Source organism: Carettochelys insculpta, chromosome 21, assembly GCF_033958435.1.
Source record: "Carettochelys insculpta isolate YL-2023 chromosome 21, ASM3395843v1, whole genome shotgun sequence".
NCBI lineage: Eukaryota > Metazoa > Chordata > Testudines > Carettochelyidae > Carettochelys > Carettochelys insculpta.
In genome coordinates, this window is record NC_134157.1 from 14,760,688 (window position 1) to 14,774,093 (window position 13,406).

The window sequence follows — 13,406 nt, forward strand, 5'->3', positions numbered from 1 at the left end:
TTGCACAAGCCATGTGTGGTTCCAAATTTAAATGTGATAAATCTAAACCAAGTGGAAGAAACACTGACATTTTATATGACAAATCAAGTACAAGTGATTTCAAAATTTACTTATCTATGAATCAAAGTAATTAGTTCAGGTGGAGTTTTTCTTTTTTGTGGTAGCAGTGTGATAAACATCTGATAATGATAAAAATACATATCAAACTTGTAATACAGAAAGGAAGTTACTGAGTAACACTGATTAGACCAAATCCACTAAAATTCCTCATGGATCTGAGAAAAATTTTTTTCTCTGCTGAAATAATAGTGCTTGCTTGGTAACAAATACCAATTAACTCAAAGGAGCAGATTGTTGTTATATTAAGTGTGCTCACTGGTTCCAATTATTATTATTAACAACATAACAGCCATACTGGGTCAGACCATAGGCCCATCAAGCTCAGTATCCTGTCTTCAGACAGTTGCCAATGCCAGGTGCCCCAGAGGGAATGAACAGAATAGGTAACCATCAAATGATCAGTTCCCTGGTGCACATTTCCAGCCTTGTGTTAACAGAGGCTAGGGACACCGTTCATGCCCATCCTGGCTAAGAGCCACTGGTGGACCTACCCCCCATGAATTTATCTACTTCTTTTTTAAACTTTACTATAGTCTTGGCCTTCATGACACTCTCCAGCAAGGAGTTCCACAGGTTAACTGTGCATCGTGTGAAAAAAAATATTTCCTATTGTTTGTTTTAAACCTGCTGCCTATTAATTTCATTTGGCGTCCCCTAGCTCTTGTGTTGCAAGAAGGAGTAAATAACAATTCCTTATCTATTTTCTCCACACCAGTCATGATTTTATATACCTCTATCTTATCCCCCCTTAATCATTTTTTTTCCAAACTAAAAAGTCCCAGTCTTATTAATCTCTCCTCATATGGCAGATGCTCCATACCCCTAATAATTTTTGTTGCCCTTTTCTAAACCTTTTCTAATTATAATATATCCTTTTTTGAGATGGGGTGACCACATCTGCACACAATATTCCAGATTATTATTTAAATATGTGGCAAGGTGGGACCAGGAGAGCAAAGGCAGGAGTAAAACCACAGCAGAGATGAAGCTGACAAAGTGGAAACAGCTGAGGAGTAGGCTGCCCTAAATCAATTGGGGCCAGCTAATCCCACTCAGGGCTACGTTTTAAGCTGTTCTGCACACAGGGCAAGGGGAGGTGGTGATTAAGGAGAGTTTGGAAGGTGAGCGAGGAGAGGGAAGAAGACTTGGAGGAACACCAGAGACCACAAAAGAGGAGAGAAGCCTCCGCAACCCAGGGGGCTGGCCTGCCCAGTCCAGGGGACCGGCAGCTCAACTAGGGACTGTGGGGAATTGGTCAGCCAGAGGAGCCAAACAAAGGAGGGGACTTGCTGCCATGGCTGCCACTAGTGGAAAGAAATACCAGGGGGAATTGTCTAGGGAAGTGGCCCAGGGAGAAGAGCTGCAGGGGCAAGGGTGAAGGGAGTCAGCCCTCACTGGAAGTGGCCATCCAGGATCCCTGGGCCGGAACCCAGAACGAGTGGGTAGGGACCAGGTTCCCCCTCAGACTGCCTCCCGCCCCAGCAAGGGTAATGGGGTTCACATACTGGGGCCAGTGAACTGAGCAGAGGACCTGGGGCCCAGGAACGAGACTGACCCTACCACAAATAATAATTTTTAAAAATAACATTTAGTACACAGTGCATAAGATGTTCTCAGACTGGGGGTTATTACTGCTCAGGAGGTCAAACATTTAGTACTTGGGCTTGAGAGGTGTCACCCTCCACCCCAAACTCCACTTGGCCTCTTGCATTTATAATATCAGAGAGGTAGTCGTATTAGTCTGTATCTTCGAGAACACAAAGTAGTCCTGTGGCACCTTATAGACTAACAGATATAGTCTATAAGGTGCCACAGGACTTCTTGTTATGCATTTAAAATAGTGTTAAATATTTTAAAATGCGTTTAACTGCAGGGGGCGGCAAAAGGATTTGCTGTGTGATGGGGCACCCCAACATAATAGTTTGAGAACCACTGTGAAAGACTGTTGGCAGATACATATTCATCATGAGACTGCTGAAAAATGTACTTTTCAGTGGAAGGAAACAGAACAGATAAGAAGTAGAGATTAAAGAATTAGGAAGTGCAGAACAAATCTTCAAACAGAACAAATTAAAAACATACTGCACTAGAAGCAGCTATAAGTACCAAAATACTATTCTCATTTCACTTTTACATGTATCAATTGCTATAGTCCCCAGAAGAGATGTTTATGGGATTATGAATGGGAGGAGATAACATCCATACAATCAGGAAAGAAAGGAGAGGTTTCCCCAAGACACCAATCTAATAAAATGTTGTCCTGAGTATGAAAATCCTTATCTCTAAGACAATACGGAAAAAAGTTGATTTCACACAATGGTTATGTCTACACGTGCACGCTACATCAAAATAGCTTATTTCGATGTAGCGACATTGAAATAGTCTATTTCGATGAATAACGTCTACACGTCCTCCAGGGCTGGCAACGTCGACATTCAACTTCGACGTTGGGCAGCACCACATCGAAATAGGCGCTGCGAGGGAACGTCTACACGCCAAAGTAGCACACATCGAAATAAGGGTGCCAGGAACAGCTGCAGACAGGGTCACAGGGCAGACTCAACAGCAAGCCGCTCCCTTAAAGGGCCCCTCCCAGACACAGTTGCACTAAACAACACAAGATCCACAGAGCCGACAACTGGTTGCAGACCCTGTGCATGCAGCATGGATCCCCAGCTGCGGCAGCAGCAGCCAGAAGCCCTGGGCTAAGGGCTGCTGCACACGATGACCATAGAGCCCTGCAGGGGCTGGAGAGAGAGCGTCTCTCAACCCCTCAGCTGATGGCCGCCATGGCGGACCCCACTATTTCGATGGTGCGGGACGCAGATCGTCTACACATGCCCTACTTCGACGTTCAACTTCGAAGTAGGGCGCTATTCCCATCCCCTCATGGGGTTAGCGACTTCGACGTCTCGCTGCCTAACGTCAATTTCAACTTCGAAATAGCGCCCAACACGTGTAGCCGTGACGGGCGCTATTTCGAAGTTGGCGCCGCTACTTCGAAGTAGCGTGCACGTGTAGACACGGCCAGTAAGACCAAAGAATATAGAATTTACCTCAAAACTTAAAAGGTTAACATTTTCAGTGGTTGCTAATGGCATTCAAATATTGCTTCGTGAAACTAACAGAAAGGTGGCTTCCTGTCTGCCTTTTAATTATTCTTTATTATCTCTCATACACTTTAGTAGCATTCACTTAGTGACTTGCTGTCCTTTGAGCACGCTGAGTATGTCATGATATTGTGGTTTTCCTTAAAGAAATAAAATACAAATTTCAAAAGTGATTGTTGGATTCCCTTAATAAAATGAAGTACTCAACCATTACAATCATTAAATTACCCCTATTTAGAAGGCCACCTCTCCAACCCACTACAAGATAGCTGTAAATATCAGCCATAATTTCCCAGATTTACAAATATGAAATCAGTTATATAAAAGTATATTCAAATTACCTTCTGGCTACTGAAAGCATGTGAAGCATGAGTCAGTGAAGAAAATGTCTTTGGTCCATTTACCATATATACTCTAATATAGAGACCTAACAAAAGTTTGATATTCCTAAATAACATTTTTCCCCCACCACAAACAGAGAAAAGTTACACATATGAAGTTATTCCACACATTCACACGTGCACCAACTAGAAACAGACCCATTAAAATTTGAAATTCACAGTTCTGGTCCCCATGCATCCAGTAGCAGATCTTTCTCTAGCCTACTAAAAGCTTACATTACTTATTTGAGATAGTAACTGCTGCTGAAAGGCTCAGGTACTTGAAAAAGACACTATAGCACTAGATATTTCAATCAAAACACTTGTAGACCTTATTTCAAAGCAAGTGAAAAACGTATAACAGAACCACTAATTATTTTAATGCTCTTGCTAGAAACAGTACAAACCCATTGGCTAGCAATGGCTCTCTTGGTGAAAATAAAAGGTATTTAACAAGTTCATGAAGTCAAATAGAAGAAAAAGGTTTGCAGTCACTTTCTATTTCAGGGTACTCCAGAGAAGTTTTAAGAATTACCAGATTTTATCATGAAGGTGCATAAGTACTTTTGAACATATGCAAATTAGCATGTCAATTAATAATTAATTAAAAAGAAAGTGTACTTTCATCCCATGGTAGTACCTTGCATCTTACACAAAAATACCTCAATTGAAAAACCATCTGAAGGAAATCTAGGTATTAGTTTGTTTACCAAAGAGAATGAGAAAAAAAGTTTAACATGATCAAACCATGCATACCTCAAAGACACAAAATGTCAAGGAAAATGACATAACTACATAGGGTAAGATTTATATACTGAAAGGTAACTAAACTTTTCCATGTAAATCACAGCCATCTTGTACTATAAGGACCTAACCTTTAATCTTTTTCATATAAAAAGGCTTAATCTAGGAAGCAAGAGAGTTACTGAATTGGAGCAGCACATATATTTTTATAGCTCCAGTCCCCTTTCTTGCAAGAATAAAGCTGAAGGAATACTATGAGAAACTTAAACATGACTGAGGATATTAAATGAGCTCCCAGTATTGAAGGTTATTGGAAACTGATCTCTTCCTTATTAGTGCAATTCCCCATCATGTACAAAAAGGTATCTCCATATTCCAGAATGCAAACATTGTTTTAATCTTTAATTATATTCTCAACTTTAACTCTTCTGGAGATAAGTATAGATATAGGCCTAAGGATTAATTCGTTATTGCATGTCATCTCTGTGGTATTTAATGAATATTGTCACTTAATACAGAACTGACAGTAAGAGGAAAAAAAAACCTTTAGAAATGCACAAAGATCTGTGGATGACATCCCCCTTGCCCCTCTCCAAAAAAAGTGCAATAAAAATTACCACCACAGACTTTTAGCTCTTTCCTTCTTTGTTTTAAGAGAAGCTTTTCCAGAAGTTAAAAAACCTGAAACTAAACACCAGACTCCTCTACAGAATGATATAAGTACCACTCATACTATTAGTTAAGATTGAGGGAAGTCCTTACATTATAAATGACCCTTTTCCCAAGGATTATAAATTAGCTGTCACAATTAGTTGGGAATCTGAAATTGAGATCAATCCAGGAATTACTGGGTGTAATTTTATGGGGTAATGCAAGAGGTGAGACTACATGAACATAATGGTTTCTTCAGGCCGTAAGCTTAAATTGAAGGTAAATCAACTGAGACATTCTTCATACTCATTTTAAAAATAATCTGTTTTTAAATACACAGGGGCTGGGTCTACACTAGCCCCCTTCTTCGAAGGGGGCATGGTAATCAGCCAGATCAAGGAATAATAAAGAAGTGCTGTGATGAATATGCAGCACCTCATTAGGTTAATTCTCCCCACAGCAACTTTGAAGTTTCAAACTTTGAAGAGCCAGCATGCCAGGTAGCTGTGGGTATGTCCAAGTACCTGCACAACTTCAAAGTGCCCTTACTCCCAAAAATTCAGTGGACTGAAGATATTCTAACATGGACAAATACTGGGTCTTTAATGAACAAGAAAACGGCAGCTGTGTAGACTCATTTATACTCATGCCTCCCTGTTAACTGAGCAATGGGCCAGAGAGTTCTGAACAAGTAAAAACCCGTCTTCCTAATACTATAAATGTCAGAATGGAATACCCTAAACAACCAAAGTAGTGAGCATCTTAAACCCTGTATCAGAAAATAATTTAAACTTTAGCTATTGCTCCACTTCTAGGAAAGAAGTGAAATGAAGTACTGAGAAACAATTATCTATAAAACTATACCAACTATCGGAACTAGTCTTCAGTTGATACCCCTAAAAAAACCCAACCTCATTAATACTAATAGACCACCCTGTGTTTGCCAGTAAGTATAATTCCAAGAACAAATGAAGTGAGTGCAAAGTGATTACCCTGTTCTCTCTCCACCATATCAGTGGTTCATGCTGATTTTGTTTCACAGCTGTGCAGTAACGCACCAGAATATCTGCTGTGCTTTCAGCAGGAATGAGCACTGGCACAGAGCACCATCCAAAGTCTAACTACTTTGAGTAATACTAAATTTCACATGCCATGGTGCCTGAATTCCAGGAGTGGGGATCCTGGGAGCCAATTTCATGAGTGAAAATTTACTTTTAATGGAGAATGTCAAAAGATATAATGCAATGTAAGTTCTTACAGTAAGCAGTATTATTTGAAATTTCAAGAGAACTCAGACCCAGAGACACTAGAGTGGTGATGCTAGTTTTCAAAGGTGCTAAATACAATCTAGCTTCATGTTTTCCTGGGAGTTGAATGTGCTCAGTACCTCTGAAAAGGTCCTTACCATCTTCAGCTGAAGGAGGAAGACAAGTAGTAAAACATACCCCCTTAGTGGAAAGAAGGAGAAATCCAGTTAGAACTGAGGAGGAGAGAAAGGAGCACATCACTAGCCATTTCTTTTGCAGATCTCTAGTCTCAGAAGAGAGAGATGAATCACTGTTATAATATTTTTCCCTCTCTCACATTCACCCATTCATCCCATATTAGGCAGAACAGCACCAGTACTTGGGGTAGCAGGATGGCATCCTGGTTTAACTTAACAAAGGAGCTAACTGCCCTGTAATCAGGCCCCCTGCTGGATGACCTTTTCCCCCCACAACCAGCACAAATGTGCAGCTGCTGGCTGAGAGCAGGGAGAGTACATGTGGCTGCCCAGAGAGAGCCAGCAGAGGGACCTGAATATAGGAATATGCTGGGCCGCTGTTCTGGCTCCCTGTGCCTTGGGGATGTCGGGAACCAAACTGGGTAGCTGCCACCGGGTTTGGCTGTAGCCTTCCAGTTCCTGGCTCCTCGTGCCTCAGGGAAGCTGGGAGAGCACAGGGCGGCTGCCGCCCGGTTCCCAGCTCCCCACAGCCTGAGGAAGCTGGGAGCCACAATAGGTGGCTGCTGCCCAGTTCCTGGCTCCCCGCCCCCACTCTCCAATATCTCCTTGCCCCATATTTAGGATTGGGAGATATGGTCACCCCTAATCTGACAAGAATTCTGCTACTGAAGCAAACACTAGAGGCCTCTTGTCAAGACAACTAGCAGAGAAAAAGTAGTTACTACCTGCACTGTAATGTCTGATGAGCTCCATAGAAAACTGTTAAATAATTTTCTTGTCTTGGACCCCACTAGACATCAGCCTGAGTTCGACTTACTGCAAAGGCAACCAAGCCCTCTGACTTGGCTTCATACTGGATGTGGAATTTGTGCTGCAACAGAATTTCAGCGGCATTTTAGGGACTGTTCACTATGTCCACATGGGTAGCCATTGTTGAGGACTGCAAAACTATTCTACTTCCTGGAGGTCTTCATACCTTGAACATCACTGATAAGAATGCTGTTTTGGCTTAACTACATCGTACATGCCAAATAAACTAATGTGTTGCTGTCTGTTCCAACTTACACTTGCTGCCCTGAAACAGCAAACTGAAGTGCAGAACTAGTTTTAGCCCTGCTTTCACTGAGAAATCCTTTAGATGAGCATTTCCCAAAGTGTGGTCTGTGGCACAGTACCGATCCTTGGAAAAAAATACCGCTCTTTAGAAAGTATACAAATTATTGCACACGATCCTATTAATTTGGTACATTTAATATTTTCCCACGAAATTAAGGTAACAACAATAAGTTAGGCACTTAAGGATTTTATGCAAAGATTTATATTATGTACTATTATTATTGTGAATAAATAATAAACAGTGAAAATGTATTTTTTACATGCATTTATATTTTTGGACTGTAAAACAAGGTACTAAAAAAACTGGGTTCCAACTATATAAAGTTTGCGAAAGCCTGCTTTAGACAATGCTACTGCTCTGAATGACATTTAATTGTTACTCAATCCCTAAAGAGAATGCTACTGAAGAACTACAACTTAGTATTTTTGATTAAACAAGAATATTTGTCCAAACAAAAAGAACACTTATTTCTTCAAACACACAAAAGATACAAAATATCTGAATTTCCATTACATAAATACAGGTTGAACCTCTCTCCTCTGGCACCCTGGGGACTTGACTGGTTCTGAAAGAGAGAATTTGATTGACCACATCAGGTCAATATTGTCTAGCAGCATTACGAACACTTCCACTGCTTACTGGGCTCTTATAAGACATTACAGCTAAAAAACAGCTCAGAACACTGAGAGCCAGGTCTGGTGGCTGTCAACAAACTTTATGGGACCATGGCAAACTTGGCCACGCCCATAACTGGTTGTCTGGATAACTAAAAATCATGTCAGACTACAAATGTTGCTGGACAAGAGAGTGATGGATTAAAGGGTTTCAACCTGTAATAGCAAAGTGGTAGGCAAAATTAATTTCCTAAAAAGACTCTTTAAAGAAAAATGTGTGTTAACTGAAGATTCTTCTCATGCTGCTTCTGCTGTTACGAGGGATGTGGAAAAATGAGAAGGGAGAACTCATCATATGCATGAAACTGTAGCACAACTTGGACAACACAATCCATTTGTCACTCAATTTTTATACTTTGATACAAGATGTCAGACTTAATAATGGACTGTCAAATACAAAAATATGAGCAAGCACACACAGATCAAATATTAATTGATGTAGTTCAACACAAAGTCATTTTAATCCATCGAAATGAAATTATATGTTCACCGTTGGAGAAACCAGGAAAACTGCAGATTGTTAAAACAACACTACAGCATGGAGTTATACAATATGAATACAACTCATCGCTCTACATGCAGCATGTTTAAGGGCTATGGTTTGGGCTCCTGGAAACAAAGCACACAGAGGAAACTTCATACAACTGGAAAATTTTAATAAATGTTCCATTTTGCTTCAATAATCCTTCAATTGCTACATGTATTTAGAGCATCCACATTGCCTCTCTGTGCCTTTTGGTCTAAGTGTGATTTGACAAGTAAATTCCCAAGCTGCTGGCTGTGTTGGTTGTTGCTAGAAAAAAAATGTTTAGCTTAGCTAATTCTTATGGCTTGTTAACTAATTAAACAAGGTTTAGAATCTATCACTCAAAGATTCAATACAGAAAGCGACAGTAAGATAAAATTTAAAGCTGTCAGTTGCCATTGAATGCCATTTTCTCATATTATATTACATCATGGTCACAGACCATAATAGCAATGTCAAAAATCTATTCTCCATTTTACTTCAGCATAACTCAGTTTTCCAAGGGAACCCCATTCAGTACTGTTGGTGACACTTTAAAGTCACTAATAGTTACAACAGCTTCATTAATAAATAAATTAAAATGCAGAGTTGCTCTTTCGTTCAGCCACTAGCAGCAGGCTTTGAGCAAGCTCTCAGCTACATGGGGGAGGAGGGACGTGGCTGAGCTCAGCTTACATGCCTCTCTTGGGACACGTGCTGGGTGCTGCTGAGCCCTGCTCTGGCCCATGAACAAAAATTTAAACTAGAATTTTCTCTCTACCAAATAAATTTGATTTCTCTGTCAAAGAAATATACACATTCAATCAGTCTACCCAAGGTGCCACTAACATCAGTGTATTAACACTGACATAAGAGTGTGATATTTGGCCCTACGTCATGTAATCTTGCAAAAGCTGCCTTTTTACCCTTTCTGCTACTGATATATTGGTAAGGAGAGAATAATTTATATATTGTTTTTTTAATCTTTGGGTGTTTAAAGTTACTAAGCAAGAAGAAAATCTGCTGACTGCACTTTGTTCTCATTTCGTTTTGTCTTAAGAAAGCTTGGACTTGAGTCCAGCACTCACTCAGTGCCATGGACTCCATACAGATCATGATAAAAAACTCCACAGTCAGTAATACAGTATTTACACACCAGTGGATCTTGTTTTATGTTAAAAGCAGCAGTCTGTTTTTAACGGTTACAAGGATGCTCAGTAATCTGAATAAATCACTTAACACTTCATTTCCTCCTATAATAATAATTTTCTTATACGTAACTCAATATTTTAAGCAGCTTCTTATTTATAAGCTTAGCTGTGGGTGTCAGTGTTTCTGGCAACACAACACAGACTTCCTAGAGTGCTGTTGTTGGTGTCTTCATAATTGTTTGTCACCTGTAAAGGCAGTTTCAGTCCAATGAAAAATTAACATACGGTGAACAGATGGACTGAGAACAGGCATTTGTCAAGAAAGTGCTTGAACCAAAGACTTTTTGGTTCTAGTCTTATAGGACTTTCTGAAAAGATCTACTCATATCTGCTAGTCCCTGATCAGTCAATGAAGAATCTTCAATGTCAATCTAATCTGGCGCGCTTGAGGCGGAAGGGGGGCAGGGACAAGAGGGGGAGACTTTTTAGGCCAGCTGGAAAGGACAATTCCAGAAATTCAGATTTGATGTTAGAGTCCAAAGTAATATACAGAAAGGCTGACAGGCAGCAATACATTGCTTTCATGTTATCCCTAGTTCCCATCCAGTTACTGGTATTGTTCCTCTATAGAGCAAGCTCATAGCAAAAGCCTCTTAATATTAAAAGGTTCATTTCTCAAATTAAAAATAAAAGTCATTGCACAATAGGAACACTCCCAAAAAATGTTCAGCTACTTACTGAGGTGGTAAAACAAGGGTTGTAGGTTGGGCTTTTGGCCTCCGTTTTGCAGATACTCCCATCTGGTTCGCAGAACGTTTCAAAGACTGTTGATTCAAAAGGCCGGAAGCTAACCCTGCATGGTACTGCAACTAGAAAGCAAAGCAAAATCATCTAAGAGATACTGCATTAAAAATCCTCCACTTTGCCCAACTGCAATATTCTATACAAGTGACTTTCACCACCTGTACAGTAGACCCTCAACTTACGCAGATGCATTCTTGGCACTGGTCAGTTTCCAGTCTCCTGTGAGTGCTGGGAGCCCTTTCCTGTCTCCTGGAAACAGGGAAGAGCTCTGAGCCAGACTTCAGCTCCTGCTGCTCACAGGAGGCAGGAAACTGACCAACCCTGATGCTGGTCAGTTTCCTGGCTCCCACAGTGAGGCAAGGTGTCAGGAAACTGACCAGCACATCACTGGTCAGTTTCCTAGTTCCTGCCAGTGATAGGGAACTGGGAGCCAGGCTGCTGCCCAGTTCTTAGTTCCCCACCATTCTTGGAGTCAGTTGAGGCTTCTCCTTGGCTTCCCCCAACAGGGTTGAAGCCGGAGAGGAGCCACAGTGGCGAGGCTGTCTGTCTGCCCAGCTTCCTCCAGATGGCAGAAGCTGTGCCAGGCAGACAGCTGTGGTAGCATGGCTTCTCCCAGCTGGGGGAAGCTGGGCAGAAGCCTTGCCACCCCAGCTGCCCTGCTGGTTTTCCCAAGCTGGGGGAGCCAGGCAGGCAGACAGCTGCAGAGAGGCTTCAAGTTGCACTTAACTCGTGTTAACGCAAGTTAAGCTCAACCTGAGATCACACATTTTGGGGATTTACTGTATGCTTAGTCTCAAAACAGCTTCTTACTGCTAGTAAGATAGTATCTAATAGTTTGTGCTCAGTAACAGCTCACAACAGCTTCTTGCTACTAAGTAAGATACTTTGTTCTTTATAGCACCTTCTGTACAAGTAGAATAGGCCCAAGACAAAGACAGATATTCCTATTTTAAAGGCAAGGAAACTACATCACAGAGGTTAAGTAATTTGACCAAGGTTACATGAAGAATAGCTGTGTTAACCAGTAATAGAATAAATATCTCCTGAAGCCGGTATTGTTCATAAAACTGTAAAATATTCCTGCTCTCTAACAATCAGGCATTCTGCAATTTCTTCCTATTTCAAGTCATCAGGCTAGTTTTATCGGAGTCTTCATCTATGCCCATTTCCACACTACTGCAGAAGATCAACCTGCTTCTGTGGTTTTGTTTCATGCATGTGCGAAATGCCACCTTTCCGGGGTCAACATCGACCCCAGAACTCCTTGCGAGTGGCGAGGATTAAGGAAGGCTGACGGGAGAAATGCTCCCGTTGACCTTCTGTGAGGACAGCTCTAGCAATTAACCACTAGCTAAAACTGCATATCAGCAGTCTACGGATATGTCTACCATTGACATAGCCTTTGTGAATGACTTGTGACCAATATTGCAATTTCTGCTACACTACACTTTTAGGCTTGAAAGCAGAGGATTTGATATATTACAAATGTAGTGTTTAATATGCTACAGATGCAAACTAATTAATTACTATATGTTGTGTCTAAGTTGACCTAAACCCAGAGGTGGGTAATTTCTCTTAAATATTTGTTTCAGATTCCAGGAAAACTAATCCGGTGAAAGATAATATATGAATGACATGTATGAACACAGAAGCCAATTTTACTGAATGCATTCTCAAACAGACACAAGAAAACATTCAGACTGGTGTCATTTTGGTGAAACCAACTGATATAATGGTAAGTTACAAATTATTTTTAATGCTTCCCAAGTCATCCTGCTCAAAAAGATTCTCCCTCTCCCAGATACTATAGTAAAAAGCACCAGATTGTTATTCAATTTTAGCCCAGAGGAATTTCGTCCAGATCTCTAGGGCTGTTCACTGTTTTCTCAGTGCCTATACATTTGTTTTGAAGAGGTCAGATATTTTACAATTTAGAGAAATTAACCCCACAATCACCACATAAGGAAGTCATACCTTACAGGGCATAGGTTCCTACCAAATTTATGACCATAGACCATGAAATCTGGCCTTTTACACACATCTCCTAGAACTGGAAGGGACCTCAGGAGGTCATCTAGTCCAGTCCCTTGCCCTCTTGGCAGGACCAAGTACCATCCCTGACATCTATTTGCCCCAATCCTTACATGGCCTCCTCAAGGACTGAACTCACAACCCTGGACTTAGCAGGCCCCTGCTCAAACCACTGAACTACATCCCTCCCCACTGTGTGCTCTCAGTCTACACTTTGGAGATTTCATGGGGGAAACCAATGTTTCTTTTATGGTGGGGTCTGACCCAAAATGGAGTTGTGGAGAGTTGGGAGTTCAGGTCACAATATTGCACCTCCTCCCCCCTCACTTCACCACTGCCTTCTCATCTGGGCAGTTAGACAAGAGCAGCTGCTGCTGAGAGCCCAGCTTTAGAGGCAACAGCACAGAAGTAAGGGTGGAAATTCTATACCATTGTGAACTACTGCTGGTAACAGCTCTGCCTTCAGAACTGGGATCACAGCCAACAGCTCCAAAGTTAGTGCTGCCCCAGCACCGCCACAGAAACAAGAATAGCAGTACTGCAACCTCCCATACAACAACCTTGAGACACCCTCCCCTCATCGACCCAAAAAGGAGTTGTGGGTTGTCCCCCACAATTATAACACTGTGAAATTTCAAATTTAAATAGCTGAAATCATTAAATTTATTGTTTTTT

The 13,406-nt window shown here is 41.2% G+C and overlaps 1 protein-coding gene across 2 annotated transcripts in view; it reads right to left on the reverse strand.

Annotated features, from left to right (window-relative positions):
- MED27 (mediator complex subunit 27) overlaps positions 1-13,406 on the reverse strand; it is a 189,512-nt gene that overhangs the window by 114,169 nt on the left and 61,937 nt on the right. For both annotated transcript variants that reach the window (XM_075015363.1, XM_075015362.1), the window contains exon 3: positions 10,635-10,765. In XM_075015363.1, coding sequence (XP_074871464.1) covers positions 10,635-10,765 — 131 coding nt within the window. The remainder of the gene's footprint in view (positions 1-10,634; positions 10,766-13,406) is intronic.